Consider the following 24,072-nt stretch of genomic DNA (forward strand, 5'->3'; position numbering starts at 1 on the left):
ACATCCATTCTTGCCTTGTCTATGCGAGCTCATCGGACCAGATCGTGATAAGAGTGGTATCAGAGCCCCGTCTATGCGACATCCGTTCCCGGCCCGATGAGCTTGCATAGAAGAAACGGGAACATATGTCGGACTTAAAAGTTAAAACATATCCTTTCAATAATATTGAAATATGAAGCATGTGAATCTAAAATAATTTAATAGATAATCAGCACCTCTAAAATCAACTTTCAATTATAAGAACATTTCATATAATAAATAAAAGATATACAAAAGTAGATAAAAATTTTCTTTCATGTCAACATCTACCAACAAAAATCACATCAAACTAAAATACAAGAAACTTGTCCTCATATATATGTAACTTGGCGTAAACCAGGATCGTTCAGCCATCATCTAACAACAGAGTCTTTTGAAAAGTATACCAAAAATAGGGAATGAGCTAACGTTCAGCAAGTAATTATTACATCTACTAAACTCATATGCAATGTAAAGGAAATCAATATGCATGCCAAACAAACTTGTATTTATCTATCAAACCTTTTATGGAATGAATGCTTTTAAAGGACATACACATCTAAACTTTTTTACATTGTTTTATAATATATATCATATATATAAACATCCGTACAAGAATACCCATATTATAATGATCAGGCACAATTTCATATTTGACCATTCATCATCATTTTGCCCTCAAGAGCCGTATTGTGCAAATGCACCGTATTTGTACTCCGCCTCAACATACACAAACTTGCATATCATGATATCATAACATATGATGATTTAACATATCAACCATAAATATGTTCGATCCACTAATATAATTTGATTAAGTATGAAAATGAACTTTTGTACATATGAAGAGTTTTCTATCTAAACATATAATATTACACATGAAGAAAAGCTAAGGTCATAAGTTGCTTAATGAAAACTAAAGGCATATGTAATACTATCATTAACATCTTAAAACATTTAAGGCCAAATGCAACTTGAGACAATTAAGCTTTTAAAAGAACAATGCAACATAAACATCCATATGCAACTCAAGACAAATAACACCTTAAGGATTAATATAACATAATTACAATTATGGACATATGCAATATAAAATAATTAACCTCTTAAAAAAAATGCAACATAAACATACTTACAGGAGTAAGAAAATGAAATTTAAAATATACTTTGCCACTTATCCTAAGCACTTTTCAAATCTCCTCAAACCAACCTCTTCTTAGGTTTAACACCTAAGGAAAACAAATACTTAAATTAATATACATGAAATTCTCCTTCCAATGCTCTTATTTAATAATTTCATTCTCTATCTTTTTTTTTTCTTCCTAATTACTATATACCTAAACAATTAATGAAATTTTAACATACAATTTCAGTTATAATTAAAATATCAATTTTAGGAACCTAAATTTTACATATTTTCTTCAAATTATTTTTTAAAATATTTTATCTAACCTATATTACAATTAAACATAATTATTTTTTGGATTAATTTAATTTAAAAATTAGAAAAATAATTTTTTTGATAAAAAACTTATTTTCTCATTATTAGAACCTTCCCAAGACTCATACGAATAACATTTGTTAACAACTTATCACAAAATCTCAAAATTAGGAAAAACCCTAATTTTTGAAACTTAAAAAATTTAGGGAAAAATCAAATTTCATCATTAAAAAGCATTTTTAAACCTTTCCTAACAATATTCCTAAGACAAAATTAAATTTCCATAAAACCCTAATTTAGAAACCTAAGATTTTCTTGAACAAAATTACATTTTAATGGTTAGAATCATGCTCTAATCCTTCCCTATCATTCTTTTTCAAAAATCTTATTTTATTTATTTTATTTGTTTTATTTTTTTCTTCTTTAAAAATCTTATTATTTGAGCAAACGCAAACAAGGATATTTTTTCTTCAATAGAAACCTTATAGTTCACTTGTTAAGTGATAATTCGCATTTCAGATTTTGCTTCTAAATACATTTGATTCCTCACTCTCCCCCACTAATCTTTTTCTTTCTGCAATCTAACTTTTGCATTCCCTCTGACTCATCCCTCTCTCTCCACTCCCCCATTCTTAAACTAGATCATTCAACTCCTTTAATCTCACATCTACTATAATCATAACAAGGAAACAAAGAAATACTGAATTCTATCCCACACAACATAAATATATGTGCATCATACTTTTTCTCAATTTGGATAGCGATAGGAGCTGAGTTACTAAAGGTCATTGCATAATAGTACATATGATCATCAAATACAAGCAACAACACTAAAAAGAAGTAGCAATTACCCAAATAACAAGCGGCAGTTGTAATCTGGATCTCCAGCTTTATAATTAATGGAAGTGGCTCCTGGTATGAGAATAATGGTTCCATCACTAGTTTGCCTATACCAGCTATACATGCTTGATCCCTCAGATCCACCGTAATATTGGCCTTCTCCTTCGTAAATTTCTGAACCAAGATGCTTTATGCATACATTGGAAACAACTGGAAGTGCTGCGTGGTTAAGAAAGCAAGAAAGTTTAAGAAAAAGAGGGTTCAAAAGAGACTAGAAAGAAGTATGACTATCAAATAAAGGACCTGCGATGACAGGGTTGCTGCCAACTGCAATTACTGGAGAACCTTGTTTCCCATCATCCCGTGTAGGCACCCAATCAAGAACCAAATAACAGCCGACATCTTCAAGTGTGGGCGTATAAGTCCTTTTTCAACAAGTTCATTTGAAATTAAAAAGTTCTTAGAACGAGACAAGTAAGAGCAGAATTAATCAAACAATTGTACCTATGACAGCTTACATATTCTTTCCAACAACTACAAAGTCCGCAGTAGCACTAGACACATCCAACATGTTTGATTCATCAGGTTTACACCTCGTTCTATACCAAACATACTCCCCGCTGCCTTCCATTCCACCATAATAAGATTTAAGAGGAATGATCTCCTTATCCTCAAGGCAGTCAGGAATAATAAGTTTAATACCCTTGGGATCCGCTGTAAGGCATCAGCAAAAATGTATCATCTTGAATTCAAACAAGAAATATTCATCCAAAAAAGTTGATAGTATTTTGCTGCATGACTAAACAAAAGTTAATTTTAAAATATACATCCTAGAAATTCAAATTAGTAAAATTAAGAAAGGTCTCTTTTGAAATGAAGAATACTAAAATGTAAGGTTAACACCATTATCATGTAATAGCCTTTATTTCGATCCAGACAAATACATTTTTTAAGAAGTCATTATAAGTTAAATTTGAAAACCGACTTTACCGTAAGATATATATTATTGTGTTTTAATTACATGATTTTTTTTTTCATAATTTTTGGGCACCGATGAAAATCCTTAAGAAAATTAAAACCTATTAGTACAAGTGAAAACTTTGAGACCGTCAGGTGTTTGTTTTACAAACCGATTTCATCAATATTTTTAAAATAAAATAATTTATTTTATGGATATTTTTCTATAATTTTTAAAGCCCCAAAGAATATATATAAATTTAATATTGACAATTGATAAATTATATTATTCAATAGTATTATATTATTATTTTATTCCTAAATATCTGAATTCATTATATGAATTTATTAAACCCATTTTTTCTCCCTAAGGTTTCGGCTAACAAAGAATGAAAAGAGAAAATAAGAGAGAAAGTGAGGAGAGATAAAATGAAACTTGAGGTTTAAAGGTTGCAGAGCGATTTTCGTCCGTCGACGCTATCAAGAGATTTTCTCAGCACGCTGTAAGGAATCATTGCATTATTTCTGATTTCAATAATTTTGTGTTTTTGATATTTTTCCGATCAAATTTGTATTTCCATAACCGAAAAATGATGATACTTTTTTATTGGTAAAACTTTATCGTGTAATTTTTTATATATTATAGAGACTGAGATTATGAATGTTTTGAGTATTTATTTGATATTTTTCACAGGATGATTTTAAAAATACAACGATTTTTGTCTACTCAGAATTTTATTTTAACGTCTAAAAATAGTGATTTAGTTCAACTAAAATTTTAGAATGTTATTTAATGCAATATTTGGTAATTTGGTTAAATTCTAAAAAATGTGAATGTTTACCTAGTATGATTTTAGTTGTCTACCATTAGGGCATTTTGACACTTTTTGAATTAAGCTCAATTATGTTTTATGGACATGAATATGTTATTGGGATTACTATTATAGTATTGTGATAATAATGTATGTGTAAAACATAAGAAAAAACTAATTAACTCGTTGATTGGATACTGATTGACCTATGCAAAAAGGTGGGTCGACGAGCTTTTATTTAAATACTATGGTTTGATATTATTTTCTACTGATTTACGTGATACACTGATTGTGAGTTATAAAGAAATGATTATTGGGCCGACAAGCAAAGAGTGACGGCTTTGTTTACAGAACCAAAGGTTTACTGATACGATACTAAAAAATATTGTGAAAGCCAGAATTCTTACTTGTTTAATGTGACTACTGAAATGAATGTTCATATTACTATATGGATTTATTATTAACACTGTTACTGATTTATTGATATAAAAAACATTATATATTCATTGAGCATGTGTTTAAGATGTTGATTTAATATTGATATAGAATAACTGAATAGCATGTGTACATTCCAATATAATTTATAATATTGATTTGATTTCAACAATATTTATTGATGTTTTGATTCGAAGCTTTATTCTATTTCTTAACTGATTGCTATTGTGGATACGATGATTGCTTTGTGCCCCTCTCTCTTCTTGCCCACCACCCACTCTAGTGGGGCCCACCGGCTCAGCCGCCGGTCTATCATTTGCTTCCGTCTCTCTTTACATTTAACTGCGTACTTAGAAGGATCGCATGAGCCTCAAGTGCCTTAAGGAGGAACATGTATACAATAACAGAGTGTCGAATGAATCACAAAGTAATCAAAGCAAGTTCTTCACATAGCAGGAAAAATATAGATCCTTTAGCCTACCAACAATAGTATCACAACAGTTGATAAAACTTCTGCCCATAACAAGAAAATTGGAAACGTCTCAGCATCATAAGCGTCCTAGAGGTTAACAAAAGCAACTAAATATTTTTTAAATATTTTAAAAAATTAAATATTGTATAAGTACTTGCAATATAGCCGACCCCACGTAGTGGGACAAAGGCTTGATGTTGTTGTTGTTGAATTGTATAACTACTTGCAATCTACATAGTAGCTAAGATATTAACTCGATACCAGGAAAAATGGTGGTTGAAATAAGACTCTTTTTGGAGCCTCTCAATCCATCTTCACGAACAGGCGTATAAACAAGCTCAATCAATCTTCCCACATCTTCATAAGTCAAATCCAGAAACTCTACAAAGTATGAAATGCCATATTCAGAAAAAAAAAATATTGTTTTACAAAATCTTAAAAATATTTCTAATGTCCCATGAAAATAATTTATGAAACAGATGAACCAAATTATAGAAAAAGTATAAAAATTAAAAGAGAAAATGATTAAAATGGTCTCTTGACTCTTTAAGAAAGATCAAAATGGTCCCAAATTATATTAAAGAACAATTTCTCGGTCCCTCAAGCTTTTAAAGAGAAATCAAAATTGTCCCACCACCGGACTAATTTGATTTTTTTTTTAAGAACTTGAGGGATCAAAGTAATCCATTAATATAGTTGGGAATTATTTTGGTCTTTTATAAAAAGTTAAGAGACCAATTTGATCCATTTCCCGAAATTAATAGAAACTAACCATAATCAGTTAATTTTTCTTTAACACCGCTTTCCTTTAACCTATACCATTCATGGATGCAGCATCCCTTTTCACTAATGCATGAAAAGCAACAATTAGAAGCGTCAAAAACCTAGTGGAACCGGGCAAAAAAGTAGAGTTTCTTAGCATCCTTACCCGCCACTGTACTCAACAACAAAAGTGACACGGTTTCCCTCAACCAGTGATCCAAGAAATTCAAGTGAATGACAACTTGGTGGACCTGCCGAATTAAAAAAAAAAAAGTGTCAATTTTTCGCACACAGTAATACTATAGAGCACATGTGAACTAAAACAAATTTGCTGAAAAAAAAGAAATTATCCATGTTAAGAGCATTTCATATTTTCAATGGTCAACAATGTTAGCATTAAATTTATCAGTGATGAACATACCGGGAATAATAGGACCAATGTGTTCCGAAGTCACTATGGGACCATGAGCCCAATCACTTCTAACAGGTTCGCATGAAACAGATACGAGGAAACCAATATCACTGCAGGATACCTTATAGGAAGCAGAATTTGAACCTTCGATTTCAGTCACAGTGCCATTAGAGCTCGTCTGAGAATGAAAAGCAAGTGTCATCAAAAGGAAGTCTATAGCAAGTGTCATCAAAAGGAAGTCTAAATATTAGCAACTGAACAGCCCACATACGCCAAATACAAAGTTGTAGCAAGATTTAGAGAAGAAATCCATCAAAAAAGAAAATAATTTAAACACAAAGCTGATCAGCATCCACTTACCAAGAACCAGCGGTAAATCGAATTACCCTCTTCTCCACCCCAATATTTCTTTTCAGCATACAATGTGGTTCCTTCAACACCTTCACCAACTATCTTCAAGGAAAGTAACCTAGGGCTTCCTGGATGGTCAAGTTTTAAGAAAGCAACAGGAGAAGAACATTGTTAATCACCAGTTCTCATAATATGCGGCCAAAGAATATTGTCTAAAAATATTAAAACTTACTAAACTAGCATAAAAAGAAGATATGTGAATATAAACAAGAACCAAGAAACTAAGTTGTATCTTATCTCAAGCATCTCAGTCTGAAAATATGCATGCTACTTGGAAGTAATGATTTAAAGAGTCTGTATCTCGATTGCGGACGATCAAGTGGTTTATTATAGCTTAATGAAACTAAAATTATTCATTGCAACCACCAGAGTTGCTATTGAAAGCCTTTCTTAAAGAAAGTTACAATAATGTAGCTCTACTGTGTGCATTCCTATTGGAATTTTTTGTGAAAATGTACTATTGGCTACAAATAATAGAAGAACACATGAAATAATTATACAAACACAAAAAAAAAAGAAATAAGATAAAATCACTATATGTTTAATGTTCAGCTTCCATCTGCAATTCACCTGGGCGAGTTCGTTCAGGTGCCCAGAAGGTTCTAGGTTCGCCAAAAATACCATCATCACGAACTGGTGCGCACTTGAATGAAATAAACTTGCCAATAGCATCCTTTGTAATGCAATATTGTAGCGAACCTGATGCTTCAGGTATTAACATACCAGCAGTGCATTCTGTCTACAAAAACAAAAAACAAAGGAGCCAACTCGACAATTATAATTCATAAGAACAATAAAATTACCTAGAGAGAAAATTAGTAGAGCAATAAGTTTTTCCCTTTTTTTTTCTTTTTGAATAAAAATAACTTCTTCTATATTATAACAATGTCACGCACAGTTAAACTTGAATAGTGGGACATACATCATGAAGATACCAATTGTATAAACTTCTGCCCTCTTGTCCACCAACATAACCATATGATGCTGTCAACACTTCACCCTCATGAAAATCACCGGTGAGGGAAAGAAAATTTAGGCTTGGCGGAAGTGCTGTCATAATATGGTAAATAAATTCAACAGCTAAAAACATCATAAGACTCTAAATTACATGACAAGAACATCTGAGAAGGTAAGGCCCAAAATAAATTTGTGGCAGGATACTAGAAAGCTACAAGGAATTTGCATGTGCATGTTTGTCCATATGTAGGTTGTGGATCGTGTTTTACTACAACCACCATAGCAAGAAGAAATTCGAATTTGTGAGACATAAATTATACTATACAACAAAAAACAATAACAATATCAAGCCTTTATCCCACTATGTGGGGAAGGCTACATGAATCATTTTTCTCCATTTTTTCCTATTAAGAGTCAAATTCTCATTTAAATTTAATAAAAAAGGACATTTCTAATATTTTCTAGCCAAGACTCTTAAGGTCTATCTCTATCTTTCTTAACATGGATCAAATCCAATGCATCTACTCTCATAACCAAGTCATCAGAAGGCATAAATTAAACTGTACAACAACAACAAGCCTTTATCCTACTAAGTGGGGTCGGCTACATGAATCCTTTTTCTCCGTTGTGGCCTGTTAAGAGTCAAATTCTGATCTAAATCTAAAAAAAGGTTATTTCTAATATTTTTTAACCAAGTCTTTTTAAGTCTACCTCTACCTTTTTTAATATGTAGTTTGGTAAAAAGGATAACTCAAACAGCAAATATAAAAGACTAAATCCCAAGGAAAGGGATGGAGGAGGAAGAGAGGAAAAAATAAACAACATATGGTTTTGAGAAAGCACGAGCATAGACCCAAGGAAAAGATGCTAGAGAAAAAAAAATCCTTATTTCATCTTTAACTCACTCAATTACAAGACTCCACTCTTTAAAGAAATATGCATTGTTCAACTATGTCAGACCGCTCTGTATTAGCACGCTCCAACTCTTTCGATCTTCTTCATTGTCCTCTCTCTCTCTCTCTCTAACTCTCTATCTCGCTCTCACTCTTTCTTTCACCTATGTCTTCACTAGAGGTGTCAATTTCGGGTCACGGGTCGGGTTCGGGTCGAACCCGAAACTGACACGGCACTATTCGGGTCAACCCGAACCCGACCCGTTTTTAAAAACGGGTCAGTTTTCCTGACCCGAACCCGACCCGCTTCGGGTCCGAGTCAACCCGACACAACCCGAATGACCCATTTCCAACAAAAAAAAATTGCTATTTTTTTGGTCAAAACGGGTCAATCTCCTCTTTTCGGGTCAAAAACGGGTCAATCTCGGGTTGCCGGGTCAAAATCGGGTTTTCGGGTCAAAATCGGGTCAAAGGGTTAACCCGACCCGATTTTTGAAACGGGTCGAAATGCTGAACCCGAACCCGACCCGTTTCGGGTTCGGGTTGACCCTAACCCGAAATTTTCGGGTCGGGTTCGGGTCGGGTTTTCCGGTCGTGTCAAATATTGACACCCCTAGTCTTCACCATCTCTCTATGAAGAGCAGACCGACTAGCATCGATTCAATTGTTCTTTTAATAAAAATGATTTTTTAAATAATGAAGCAAAACAACACTCTACCAAGAACTCTTAAAGAAAAATCACCCACATCATCATTATTATCATCCTTACACATACTAGGATAAAAGCCACTTCATGTTGCAGGTAATGTTGTTACAAATTCTCAGCATACACTTATGAATTTTTTTTTACTAGGGAAAGAATCAGTGATGAGAAGAGAAGTTATTGACCTTGTTGGAGATATGTTTAAAATGATTAGGTTAGAGCAAAAGTTAGCATTATTAATATTTTCTAAAATATACAAGGTAGAGAGACCCATACAATCATGCTAAAATACATAAAGATGTAATAAAATATTCATACTTACCAAAGACTTTCTTTAAAAATTCAAGCAATGAACAATTACTACTTACTTTCAATTACTTTCTCAGTGATAGCAAATGCTGATTCACCAGCTTCACCATCAGCAGCCACAGGAATATACTTCGAAACAATGTAGTTCCCCACAGCACCAGGTGGAACACGAAAAGTCTTAGAACAAAATTATGCAAGATGGTCAAATAGAATGGATACTAATTTTACAATAAACAGAAAAAAAGAAAAAGGAAGAAAAAAACAAAAAGATGAAAATTGTATCCAGCTTTTTAGTATAAGAGCATGCTCATAACGAAAAAAAACAGATCTTCACCTTCGCAATTTTTAAGGAACCAATTGCTTCAAGACTATTTTCATCCTCAAACTTAGACGAACTTGTTTTAAACCATTGGACCCTACAAGATCCCTCATTTCCTCCGATAACTGTAGCTGCAACTGTCAATTTACTCCCTTCCCTCAGATCTCCAACAATCTTCAAATTGGTTACCTTTGGTGGAGCTAAAATTGAAATTGGAAGGAAAAATGCAGATGTTTAAAGCAATAACACGAGGTTGAATACATAAAGTAGCAAATGATCTAAATACCATATATACCTTTTTTCACTTTCTGAGACATGATTGATACGGATTCTCCCTCCTGGCCTAAATAGCAAGAACAAATATAAAAATATACGAGTTAACTTTGACCAAAAATAAGCTCCATTATCTTGAGGAATAAGCACCTTCCAAAGATAACTTTACCCTCAAAATTAGCCGGAATATAAAAAAATGCAAGACGTTGCCCAACATCTTCCTTTGTCAAGGTATACTCAGAAGCACCGGATGAAACTACCACTAGGTCACTGTCCATTTAAAAACACGAAAATGAATGATAAAAAGATAAATACACCAGGCTTTAGTATCTCTGTATAGTGTATGCCATTTCTTTTGATTAGCATATCATAGAAGGCGTTGGCAAAAGAATAATTGAAGATAACAAAGTGGATTAGTCAATAAGTCTGCCACAAAATCACAGCCAAATGTCTGACAAAAACTCATAGCTATTACGCCACTAAGCAAACACCAAGCCCAAAAATAGAAAATAAGAATACTATAAATAATCAAGAAGAAAATAATGTGAACCATTTAGCTGTGAAAACCTGAAAAATGCCGTTTTAAGCCTCGCACGCTTTTCAAAGCGGCACGACGAGTTTTAAGTGAAAAATTCAATGTTGTCGGATTTCGACGGGAATAATTTTATAAAATTCTACCCAAAATTCTAAGAAATTTGGTATATAAAACTTATATTTAATTTTGCTTAATTTAGGAAATAAAAATTAGAGAAGTCTCTTAATACCCAAAGTACAAAAGGGTCTTTTGAAATCCCTATTTCCTTAAGTTATGAAAGAACTGAACCCCCTTTTTCATTCCTTCCGCTCATTTGGTCGAACAAACCGAAGGGAGGCGGAACCGAGAGAAGAAGCGATCGCAAGGGAGGCGACGGGTGGCTCCAGCGGCGGATTTCAGGCGGCCATTCGTGGAGAAACTTGTAGGGAAGATTAATGGAAAGTTAAGGTGAGTTGTTTTCAATAGATTTCTCATGATTTTATAGAATTTTTCTTTAAGGAAAATTTAGGGTTTGAGGAGAAACTTGGATTTTCTTTAAGAGAATGATAAGATAGGTTTAAGAGATGCTTTTATGCGTAAAAATGAGATTTTATTTTTAAACATTTTGAGATTTGGTAAAATGAGGGTTTTCTCTAAAGTTGGAGTTTTTGGAAGTGCCTTTGCAAATATTATTCATAAGGGTCCTAAGAGAGTTTTTAAGAGAAGAAATTGAGTTTTCCTTATAAAATCTTATTTTCCTAATTTTTAATTAGTTTAAATCCAAAAATGGAAAATATTTAATTATGATTTAGGTGTAGGGGAGAGTTTATTTGAGGGAAATAATGAAAATAGGTTTTCTAAAATTAGGGTTTTAGGTAAATCCGAAAATAGAATTATTTTAAATTAATTTAGATTATGGAGAAAGTGTTATGTTGATTAATATTAAGTAATTAGACAAAATTATGAATTTTTAGATTATGATATGCTTTATGTGATCTTTTGGAGAGAGGGAGAGGAAGAACTTAGGGTAGATTTTGAATAGAATGAGAACATTAATTTAGATTTATTATAAATGATTTTGAAGAAGAAATTATATCTTTAGGTGCTTTGAAGAAATCTCGAAGGAAGAAGGATTAGCGGGGAGAAATCAATTTTTTAATTTTCAGGTAAGTATACATGGTTCTTTATTTCAGTAATATTTTTGTTTCTCTCAAGTTATATCCAAATCATTATTCTTTACTCTTGTCAAATGAATGATCATGCAAATTACATTTTATATTTTATGACATTATATGATAGAGATTATGTAATTTATGAAATAAAAAGAAATGATATGATATGAATGTTATATTGAATGATTGAATGTGCATGCTGATTAGATGGAGTTTACCCCCTTACAATACTAGCTGGGGACGTCGTACTCGTGCACGATAAAATGATAAAAAGATATGGAAAAGGAAAATGGTAAAGGAGTACCTTTATGGTACTAGACGGTGACTCCTGTGACGGTTGTATTATATACGAAAAGAGAAAGCTAAGTATAATGATATGAATATGGAAATGAAATGAAATGAAAAATATGGCTTCATGTTATGATATATTTAATGTTATGTTAGTATGAAATCATTTTTATATTATGTTCATATGAAATTGGCATCTATCATATTACACAGTTGCCTTGTTTACTATAGTTTAGAATTGTGTATTACTTACTGAGCTTTAGCTTAATGTTAGTTATTAACATTTTCAGGTAAACTTAAATTAATCAAATGAGTAGAAAAGGCGGTAACGTAAACCGTAGGAGAGGAGCTCAAGAAGAAAGGTAATTATGAATTTATTTGAGTTTTATGTTAATTGAGTTTTCAAATTGATATTTTAGAGGCTCTTTCAAATTATTATGGAGATAGATTTTAGGAATTAGAAATTTTAACCTACCGTCCGACCTTTGTTCCCGCCTCGCCCATGCGAGCTCACCGGGCCGGGTCGTGACATTAGCAGCATAAAACTTACATGAAAAGCCCAGGCTGAAGACAAAGAAATGCAACAGCCAAACGCAACTAGGGCATGACCCAGACACATCTACTTAGAAAGCATAAGAGCACACACAGAAATAAGCCATGAGTCAAAAGGCACAAGCATAGGTCGCATGTCACAGAACTGATGCATTATTGGTGACAAAAAAAAAGATCCAATATGCAATTTGAAAGAGGACAGTGACGCAAAATAAAGCAAATCCTGAAGTGCTAATAATGAATCCACAAAGTACCTAAACTGCTAAATAACCTAAAAAGAATAACGTGCTAATTTCCCATACCACCCAAAAAGAAAAGTAGCATAAATTTGAGCAGCAAGAATTTTCATTCCACCCACCACATGTAAAACTCGAAAACGACGTTGTAGGCATCGCACGCATTTCGATGCGCTGCGATGAGATTTAAGTGAAAATTCAAAGTTAATGGATTTCGGCAGAAATAATTTTATAAAATTCTCGCAAAATTCTAATAAATTTGGTAAATAAAACTTATAGCTAATTTCGCTTAAATTTGGAATTAAAATTAATAGAAATCTCATAATACCCAAACTACCTGTAATCATTTATAAAGCCAAGATGATTTAAGTGAGGGCAAAGTGATCATTTGATAATCTCTATTTTCCTAAGTAATGAAGACCGAACCCCTTCCCTCATTTCGATCGTTTTGTTCGGTCTAAACTGAGAGAAGGCGGACGGAAGAGGCGAGGAAGGGAGAGGCGATGGGCGGCTCCAGCGAAGATTTTCCGACGAGGAAATTTGTGAAAAACGTAGAGGAGGATAAGAAAAGACTAAGATATGCATTAGAATCTACATTTCCTCTCTTTCTCTAGATTTTTGAAAGGGAAGATTTTAGAGTTTTTCCAAAAATATTTGTTTGTTCCAAAATTTCTTTATGAAATCAATAGAGAATGTTAAGAGAGATGTTTTAACGGTAAAAACGAAGTTTCCTTAAATTTTATGGAGATTTGAAAATTAGGGTATTTCCTAAAAATCGAAAATTCTTAAGTGTTTTTACAAAAGTAATTTCTATGTGTCTAAGGAATATTTCTAAAACAAAATTTTGAGTGTTCTTAAGAAATTGCATTTTCTTTATTTTTCTAATTAATTAAATCCAAAATTTAATTAACCTAATTATTAATTAGATTTAGGAGAATGTTTGGCTTGATGATTTGGTGAAATAAATGGATGGTTTCCAAAAATAAGGGATTTTAATAAATCCAAAAATTCAAATTAAATTATGTTAATTTCATTAAGTGTAGTAAGAATCAGATAGTGAGAAATGAAGAGTTTAAAAAATTTGAAAATGATTAAAACTTTGAGGAAGAATTATCGTTGACACTTCTTTATGTGTGATCATGGTTCAAAATTGCACAATATGAGGCTCGCCTTGAGGCCTGCCTTTGCACAATTCCAGTAAAAAATGCCTCAAAGCTTACCTCGAGTTTTTTCTATGAGGCTTGCGCCTCAACTTGGTTGAGGCCCGCCTCGCCTCACTGGCATGAGGCTTACGCCTCACGCTATATATATTAAAATTTATATAAATCTTGAAGTAAATGCTTGACATTGGACTCGATAGGAGAGGAAGGGGAGAGAGCAGTTCATCATAATGATGATTCAAATGAACAACCCCTTAGCGATGACAGTGTTGATGACTTATGAGTTCTTATGTGATATGTTTGCTCACCAAATTTATTTATTTTTAGGTGAATGTGTATGATGGCTTTCCTCTTCTTCCATGTCTGTACGAAGTTAGTAAAATAGGTTTGATGCCTACTGAGACAAGGATATATATATATATATATTACTTTGCTCTTTTTATTCTATTCAAATCTTTAGAGTTTTCAAAATTATATGGTTTATGAATTTTATTTTGCAAATAGGATATTAGTAGAATCTCTTTATTTCAATAGGTTAGTAAACTTACATGTTATGGTTTAATTTGCTATTTTCATGCTTAAAGCTAAATAATTATGAATCATAATTATTTTTCATTAATTATATAATTGACTGAAAAAAAAATAAATTATAAGTTTATGATATGAAATTGTGCATGTTGATGCGGAGTGCCCAAATGGTAAATGGACTCTTCAGAGCCAAATGTTAGAGGAAATGACCAAATAAATGAAAATATATAACCCATCAGTACAAAATCTATGGGTACCTCCGAGACGGGTGTTATAGTAAATACTATGCATATTAAAGTTTATATTTTATTTTCTATGCATAATGAAAGTTTATATTGGAGAAAAGGTTATGAAAGTACTTCTTGTACAGAAAGGTTTTGAATTTACACAATATTGACTGTCGTTTAAAGTTGTCATTTCATGGTTATTTAATTGTATGAAAAAGATGTTTTATTGTTGTTTTATGTAAATTTTTATGAGAAAAATAAATTACCTGCTGAGTGAGTAAGCTCACCCCTTGTTGTGGGATTCTTCTTCAGGAGAATCATCTGGGATATGATGGCAGAGAGGCAATTTACTTACCGTCGTATGACTGGACGGAGTTGGAGTGACAAGTTTTCCTTTTAGTTTGTGTCTTGTGTAAGGCATAGAATTTGTGTTTTAAGAATTTTAGGTATTGATGTATTTGATTTGTTTAGTATTTGATGTTATGAAAGTCTTGTGAAAGATAAAAATAAAATAAGTATATGTGCGGTTTAGTGGCATTTTTATGTATTATTGAAATGAACTTTATTATATGTTTATTTTGAACTGAATGCCGATTTTTACTGTTTTTCGTATGACTATTTGTTCCCGCCCCGTTAATTCAGGCTAGCCGGTCCGGGTCATGATAAGAGTGGTATCAAAGCAAAGATTTAATAAATCAAAGATTTAATACTGATCAATATTAAAGAACATATATGATAATTGTATGAGTCTTAGAATGTATAAAAAGTATGAATTTTATGAATGTTTGACTTATGATTCTTGTGTTTCATCTCAGAGTTATGAATTCTAAGCAGAATGTCACTGATAGTATTGTTGGTGAGGAAGGGAGGGAGCTACCAGTAGTAACAGAACCTTAGAAGAATAATAATAGTATCACAATGGAGTCATTTGCTCAGATGATGACAGCAATGACTCAGATGATTAAGAACTCCCAAACTCAGGCCAGTGGCACTGGGAGTAGTTCTATGGACAAGAACTTGATGTTGTTTCAAGATATGAAGCCTTCGTTATTTTCAAGTGGTGGACCTACAGAGGCTAAAAATTGGCTGATGCGAATAGAAAAAATTCTAGAGGACATGTCTTACCCTGAAAATAGGAGGGTGACACTTGCTACTTATGCCTTTGATGGTGAGGCAGAAATGTGGTGGCAGAGCCAACTGCAAGAGACTTTTGAAGAACGATCCAACAGTCAAATCTCCTAGGAAGAGTTGCCATCAAGTGTCACTAGAAAAGAAAGAATGAGCAAACTGAGTGGACTTTGCTTGCCCTCAATCTTTTTTTTTATGGAAGTCCCTCCTCTTCTGAGTTGTCTGTATGTCCATCTCGATTCTTGTGGCTCTTTCCACCAAAGTGGAATAGTCTTCAATTACAAAAGGTATGAGAGGCTGTCTTATTATATCCTTCAGTCCAGTCAGGAAGTGGTGGCACTTCTCTTCAGCATTTGGTATCAGGTGAGGAGCATATCTTAACAACATAATGAATTCTACCTCATATTGAGAAATAGATTGATCTCCCTGAACGAATCTGTTGAACTTATCCTGCATTTGTCTCCTGGCTGACATGGGTATAAACCATTCTCTGAATAGCTTCACGAACTCTTCCCAGGAGACTTGACTGCTGGATCATCCTCCAAAAGTCTCTTGGAGCTGGCTCCGCCACCACCTTTCTGCCTCACCATCAAAGGCATTAGCAGCGAACGTCACCCTCCTATCTTCAGGGCAAGACATGCCCTCCAGAATCTTCTCTATTCGCATCAGCTAATTTTCAGCCTCTATAAGTCCACCACTTAAAAACAACATAAGCTTCATTTCTTGAAACAGCTTCAAGTTCTTGTCCATAGAACTACTTCCACTGCCACTGGCCTGAATTTGGGAGTTCTTAATCATCTAAGTCATTGCTGCTATTATTTGAGCAAATGACTCCATTGTGGTACTATCATTATTCTTCTAAGGTTCTGCTACTACCGATTGCTCCCTCCCTTCCTCACCAACAATTCTATCAGTGGCACTCTGCACAGGATCCATAACCCTGAGATGATACACAATAATCATAAGTCAAAAATTTATAAAATTCACACTTCTTATACATTCTACGGCTCATAAAATTATCTTATAGGCTCTTTCTTACTGATCAGTATTAAACATTTGCTCTGATACCACTCTTGTCACCACACGACCCGCTAGCCCGAATAAACGGGGCGGGAACAAATAGTCGTACGAAAAACAGTAAAAACAAACATTCAGTTCAACATAAAAATATAATAAAGTTCATTTCAATAATATATAAAAAAGTCACTAAACCACACATACTTATTTTATTTTTCTCTTTCATAAGTCTTTCATAACATCAAATACTAAACAAGTCAAATATATCAATACCAAAAGTTTTTTAAACACACATTCTATATCTTACACACATAAGACACAAACCGAAAGAAAAACTTATCATTTCGACTCCGTCCAGTCCTACGACGATAAGTAAACTACATCTCTTCCATCAGATCCTAGATGATTTTCCTGAAAAAGAATCTCACAAGGGACGAGCTTACTCGCTCAGCAGGTAATTCATATTTCTCATAAAAATTTACATTAAACAACAATAAAACATCTTTTTCAAACAATTAAATAACCATGAAATAAAAAATTTAAACGACAGTCAATATTACGTAAATTCAAAACTTTTTTGTATAATAAGTCTTTTCATAATCTTTCCTCAAACATAAACTTTCATTATGCATAGAAAACGAAATATAAACTTTAATATGCATAGTATTTACTAATGCATCCGTCTCAGAGGTACCCATAGAGTTTCTACTGATCATATACACATTTCATTTATTTGGTTATTCCTTTATCATTTGGTTCTGAAGAGCCACTTTACAATTTGGCTTTGAAGAGCCCCTTTACCATTTAGGCACTCTGCATCAACATGCACATTTTCATATCATAAACTTATAATCTATTTTTTTCAGTTAATTATATGCTTAATGAAAAACAATAATGATTCATAAATCATCAGCTTCAAATATGAAAATCACAAATTAAATCATAACATTTAAGTTTACAAACATATTGAAATAAAGATATTCTACTAACATGTTATTTGCAAAATAAAATTCATAAACCATATAACTTTGAAAACTCTAAAGATTTGCATTGAATAAAAAAAGCAAAATAATATATATGAAATTTTTATAAGAGATATGAGTACCAACCTTAACACAAGCATAACAATTCCCTATAATGTCGCTTTGACACGTGTCGCTCCCCTTATTGATCACAACCTAACAATCACACATAAAAAAGTGTCACCGATAATTCTTCCTCAAAGTTTTAATCATTTCCAAATTATCTAAACTCTTCATTTCTCGCTATCTGATTCTTACTATGCTTAATGAAATTAACATAATTTAATTTGAATTTTTGGATTTATTAAAATCCCTAATTTTTGAAAACCCAAAATTCATTTATTTTATCAAATCATCAAGCCAAACATTCTCTTAAACCTAATTAATAATTAGGTTAATTAAATTTCGGATTTAATTAATTAGAAAAATAAAGAAAATGCAATTTATTAAGAAAACTCAAAATTTTGTTTTAGAAGCATTCCTACGATCCATAGAAATCACTTTTGTGAAAGCACTTAAAAAATTTTAATTTTTAGAAAAAACCTTAATTTTTAAATCTCAATAAAATTTAAAAAAACTTCATTTTTACTGTTAAAATATCTTCCTTAACCTTCCATATTGATTTCGTAAAAAAATTTTGGAAGGATCAAATATTTTTAGAAAAACCCTAAAATTTTCCCTTCCAAAAATCTAGAAAAGAAGAGGGAAAATGTAGATTCTAGTGCATACCTTAGTCTTCCCTTATCCTCTACGTTTCCACAAATTTTCTTGTCGGAAATCGTCGACGGAGCCGCCCGTCACCTCTCCCTTCCTCGCCTCTTCTGTCCGCCTTCTCTCAATTTGGGTCGAACAAAACGATCGAAATGTGGGAAGGGGTTTGATCTTCATTACTTAGGGAAATAGTGATCGCCAAATAACCACTTTGCCCCCACTTAAATCATCCCGGCTTTAGAAATGATTAGGGGTAGTTTGGGTATTATGAGATTTATATTAATTTTAATTCCAAATTTAAGCGAAATTAGCTATAAGTTTTATATACCAAATTTCTTAGAATTTTGTAAAATTATTTCTGTCAAAATCCGTTAACTTTGAATTTTCACTTAAATTTGGTTGCAGCGAATCAAAATGCGTGCGACACCTACGATCGTCGTTTTCGGGTTTTACAGAATGGCCCAAGCAGGCAGGGAATGAACCCGGAATGTACAGAAGCAGGAAAAGAGAGCCACATAAAGGTAATTAAATCCCAAAAATCAGCAACAACACTCAAAACACCAAGCATCCAAAGGAACATGGGCCAAGCCCATTATGAAAAATTTAGCCCACCAATAAATACCCATTTCTTGCCTACATCAGAAAAGAACTTAAAAATTCCAACTTTTGGTTTTCTCACAATATATCTGAGGGGTATTCTCATTCACTCTCTTATTTTTTATACAAAGAAATGATTTTTTAATATAATTTCCTGAATGCCCAAGAAAACACTTCGCAAGCCCCTGTACTTTGCCACAATTGTATTGACACCATGCTTTATCCATTCTAGAACTAACAATCTATTACTTGCTTCTTGCAATAAATGGCACTATGTGATGCTTTTATAACACGTTAACTTAGTTAAAGATCAAATTTTAGATTATATGGGTAACAACCCGAACTATTAACAATCTAGATATTCTCCCCTTAGACCAGATAGGCTTCAGTTTTGACTAATTGGTGCATGCTAGGCAGGTTATCCATTCAAGAAAAGCCCCAACATAAGCATGCTTGACTTATAGAATAGCTAGTGAAACTTCAATCATTATAGAGTGCATGCGAGAGCAAGTTAGAAAAATAAATTAAAATTTTAAAAGTTGAATCAAATTTGAAAAAAGGTTTAAGTACTTATATACTAAATGATTGCCAATAACAAAAAACAAGGAGATCACAATCTTTCAAACAGTAAACTGCAGGTGAAATGAAATGGCAACATCGAAATTAAATTCAACGCTCACAAGAAGAAAGACACTCACCCAGTCTCATAATCTTCTCGCAACCATTGAAACTTGCTTGGTCCTTCTATCCCACCAAAGTATTCTCCAGTTCCTTTGACTGTATTTCCTTCAACAGCATCTCCCAAAATTCTTACATTACTAACTGAAGGTGCAGCTGCAACCACAGTCGCTTATTGATTTATGCATCCATATGAATGCAAATAACCCAAAGATAAGTGACATGTCGGATCGTCAAGATTAATGCATGTAAAGTAAAGTAAGAAATGGATGAATGAGAATAGGTGGTAAACCAACAATTATGCAAACCATATTCGATGAGCACATGAAAAAACTCCGAAGTAATTTATAAAACATCATATATTAATAGACAAAAATTAGACTGGGATATAAACTGATCAACCAACTGAAGTTTATTCAGGGAAAACAAGATATGAGATCATTCCAGCAATAATTACAATGAATTGCATACATTATATGATAACAAGAAGTAAGAAAAGTCAGCCTATAAGTCTTCAATTAAAATAGACAGCAAATTCAATCGTTCACTTGGGTTATTAAAGACTTAGTTTGCCTAATTATACATATTTGAAAACCCAATGCATATATAGGCATTCCGAAACACATGCAATATTAAGAAGCAAGGCCTGCAGTCATACGTGAATTTCTTGGCCATTATGTACACGAGTTTTGTAAGAACCCATTTTATTATTAAAAAATATCAATTAAATTGAACTGACAGCATCAGCTGAATGGAACTATGCTACAATTCCGTGAATACATAGAGACAAAAGGGCAGTCGGTCAAGCAAACAAAGTGAGCAATCCACAACGATGGAGAGAGAGAGAGGTGACTCGCTTATTACAGGAGACGAAGAGGGGAGAACAAACACGTCCAAAGAGAAGCAAGATTGAGCTGCAAAAAACAAAGGAAGACACAAGGAAAGCAAGAATGATGCTAGCGCGGCTAGCGAGTGCATGCAAGAGTGTGAGGTTGATCACACGCAACTGAGAGGGAGAACGAAGCCGTCTACACACCTCATTGAGAGGGAGACAAATCATAGACTTCAAGTACACTCAACTTGGGATAAGATAAACATAACCCATATTTTGTACCTGACTAAATGGATAGCCCTAGTTTTAATTTTTAAAAATGTTAAAGGAAGTTGGGACGTTGGAGTGAAGAAACTGAGCAGAATTTTGCATGAGACCGAGCCAGGCAGGATTTAGGCAATGACTTGGACGTCGGTTTCAAACAGAAAAATGAGTCAAGGTTTTGGCTATATATTTATTTCATTTTTCTCTAGATATGAAATCACATAAGATCAATTTAGAACCTTTATTATTTCATAATTATAAGCTGTAGTTTAATATTCTAATCAAATTTCGTGCCATATTCTTAGGTTTTCAGTAATGTACCAAAGTATGAATCTGAACATTAAGGAAATTTGAAATAAAAATTTTTATAACCGAAAATGACTGAAATATTATAAGAATATGAAAGTATATGAATATGTGAAAGAAATTTCACCTAAAGGAAATAGAAAGTGAAGTTGGAAAGTATTTATATATACATGATAATTATATACATATAAAAATACAATTACATAATGAAGAAAAAATGAAATAACTTATAAATTATAAATAAAAACATAAATGAAATAAAGAGAATGAATGAAAAAACAAAAAAAAAGATATGCATACAAATTACAGTTCACCCCCATATTGATACTGACTGGGAAGCAACATACCCGTGTACGTTAAATGAAAATGGAAATGATTATACATATATTGATACATTTAGACGGTGTTCATGTCCTAATTGAATTGGAAAATGAATAAATGTTGAATTGTTATGAAAGGTATATGATAGTAAATGTATAAATGAATGAAATAAAAAGAAAAACACGTATATTAAATGTTATATAAATATACAGATATAAAATGTTATATGCATTGTATTTTAAACATGCGTAACTGTTATACATATAGAAATATTATCCACTGAGTATATCATATAAACTCAATCAATTAAACTAATATTTTCAGGTAAGTCTCTAGAGAAATAAAAATGGCTGAAAGAAAAGAGGAATATGTCTACAAAAGACAGCTTACAAATGCAAGCAGATAATCTATGGTTTATAATAATGTTAAGTATATGAAAGATTTAATGAGTTGTTTGATAGAAAATTTTATAATAGTGGCTCTTCATTTGTATTGAGAAGTTGAATGTTAAATTGTTTATGAAATTGAATGAAATGTTACACCCATCCGACTGTCAGTCCCACCCCATTAGTTAAATTGTTCGGGCCGAATCGTGACAACTACGACCACAACATATTCATTAATAGTTTAGAATTTCATCATGACTCCAATTTTAGAAATAACCTGAGACTACTTGAGCAGAAGAGATTTTCACAACCTGGAAAATGAGAAGGCTATTAAGAGTGATAAGAATACATCTGTACCAGTTGAATATATGACATCACACATAACACCAAAATTAGCTATAATTTTGATACGCCCTTGTGGGGCCCAAGGAATTTATTATTCATTATGTGAAGAGGAGGAATTAAGGGGGAAAATTAGGAAAGGTATATATAGAGAAAATGGCTGATTTGATTGGAAGGGAATTAGGAAATGTTAAGTTAGAGAAAGAAGCCTGATTTGATTGGGAGGAAATTAGGAAAAATTTATTTATGGAAAGATAGCTAATTTGATTGGGAGGGAATTAAAAAAAAGTTCATTTAGGAGAAGATGGATGATTTGAATTCAAATTTGGAAGGGAAGTACGAAGATTTATATTTGGGTTAATTGGGTGATTTTATTGTCATTATGTGATTATGTTTGTTGTAGTTGTCCATTGGAGTTGTTTCTAGTAGCACCTAGGGTTTGTGGATAGCCAGTCTACCACTCAATAAATAGATCAATTGTATCTTTCATTATTTGTTGAAGAAATAATAAAAAACCAGCCCTAATATTTGGTTCCTACATTTTTTTTTCTTATATACTTGTTGTTTTTACTTCTAAGATGCATCAAATTGGAATCATAACAAGGTTTTGGAGAAATGACAGCAAAGAAGGTGGATGCCTTTTAAGGCGAAGTAGAGCAAATCAAATCCCGAATGGATGAAAAGTTCTCAACCATCGAAAAAAGGTTTTTAGCCATGGAGAATTGAATGGAGAGCCAATTTCAAGGGTTGAAGGAGATGATGAGGAAGCTTATGGAGATACAATCCAAAACTCCACTGGTGGTTCTAATTGCTAACCCTAACCAAGATTTGACTGGGATGCCCTTGGTTTAATATAAGGGAAAAGAGATCGAACGAGAGTAGTTCAATGAGGAGAATTTCTTTCATCACAAGCCACCTCATAGGGATCCATGCTCATGACATAAAAGTTATAATATGATTGTATAGATCCTGAGTAGTGTATATGATTTTTTTTTGGAATGAATATAAATGTCCATATTGATGTTTTGATCAATAGTTTTATATTCTCTATTGTTGACCTCGTTTTAAGCAGAGCAAGCAAAATCATTTCATGATCCCTTCTCTAAAATCAAAATTAAACCCTATTCGAGTTAATTGAAGTCGATTTGATCACATAAACTAAATTTGATGATGTCGAATCTGATTCGACTCAATTCAAGCCTGATTGAACTCGGCGTCATCGTCGATTATTAGATAGAGTTGAATCAAACCTAAATTAATTAAAATTAATGTGATTAATAATAAAATAAATTCAATTGAGCCTTGTCGAGTTGATTCAACCCGAGGCCAAATTTAACAAAAATTTAATTGGTTTTTAGTCAAATACATATAATCGAGCAAAATCGAGTCAATTCGGATGTGATTTGAAGGCTGACGGCATTGATTGACTCAATTTAAAGAAAATAGACCAAACCTAAATTAAATCAATGTTGATTATCTTGAATACATTCAATTGAATTCATCTAAACTCAAAAATCTAATTTTTTAAAGTTTAATTCAACATCGTTTTCAAATTAATCTCACAAATACTCTCTAAAGCAAGAATTTATCTCAACCCTTGATTTAAAAATCAGGAGAGGGCAAAGATGGTAATTCTTTCATTCAAGAAAATTTTAGGTTAATAAGAGGGGGTTGTTTGGACGGCATCATCATTCAGTCCCCTTGTTGTGTGTGTCCCGAGCGATTCACAGAGAGGGAAAGGGCGGACGGGAGTGCGAGAGTCGGAGTGTGATTTGAG

The 24,072-nt window shown here is 32.7% G+C and overlaps 1 protein-coding gene across 1 annotated transcript in view; it reads right to left on the reverse strand.

The window, feature by feature from the left end:
- LOC110103376 (187-kDa microtubule-associated protein AIR9) overlaps positions 1 to 24,072 on the reverse strand; it is an 85,819-nt gene that overhangs the window by 29,446 nt on the left and 32,301 nt on the right. The window contains exons 15-29 of the mRNA XM_020832062.2: positions 19,865 to 20,000; positions 10,184 to 10,284; positions 10,037 to 10,084; positions 9,757 to 9,941; positions 9,482 to 9,599; positions 7,483 to 7,610; positions 7,131 to 7,299; positions 6,510 to 6,628; positions 6,159 to 6,327; positions 5,904 to 5,988; positions 5,748 to 5,821; positions 5,237 to 5,356; positions 2,818 to 3,013; positions 2,603 to 2,724; positions 2,311 to 2,518 (exon numbers count right to left, since the gene is read on the reverse strand). Of these exons, the coding sequence (XP_020687721.1) occupies positions 2,311 to 2,518; positions 2,603 to 2,724; positions 2,818 to 3,013; positions 5,237 to 5,356; positions 5,748 to 5,821; positions 5,904 to 5,988; positions 6,159 to 6,327; positions 6,510 to 6,628; positions 7,131 to 7,299; positions 7,483 to 7,610; positions 9,482 to 9,599; positions 9,757 to 9,941; positions 10,037 to 10,084; positions 10,184 to 10,284; positions 19,865 to 20,000 (1,978 nt within the window). The remainder of the gene's footprint in view (positions 1 to 2,310; positions 2,519 to 2,602; positions 2,725 to 2,817; positions 3,014 to 5,236; positions 5,357 to 5,747; positions 5,822 to 5,903; positions 5,989 to 6,158; positions 6,328 to 6,509; positions 6,629 to 7,130; positions 7,300 to 7,482; positions 7,611 to 9,481; positions 9,600 to 9,756; positions 9,942 to 10,036; positions 10,085 to 10,183; positions 10,285 to 19,864; positions 20,001 to 24,072) is intronic.

Source organism: Dendrobium catenatum, unplaced genomic scaffold (genome assembly GCF_001605985.2).
Source record: "Dendrobium catenatum unplaced genomic scaffold, ASM160598v2 fragScaff_scaffold_1056, whole genome shotgun sequence".
Taxonomy (NCBI): domain Eukaryota; kingdom Viridiplantae; phylum Streptophyta; class Magnoliopsida; order Asparagales; family Orchidaceae; genus Dendrobium; species Dendrobium catenatum.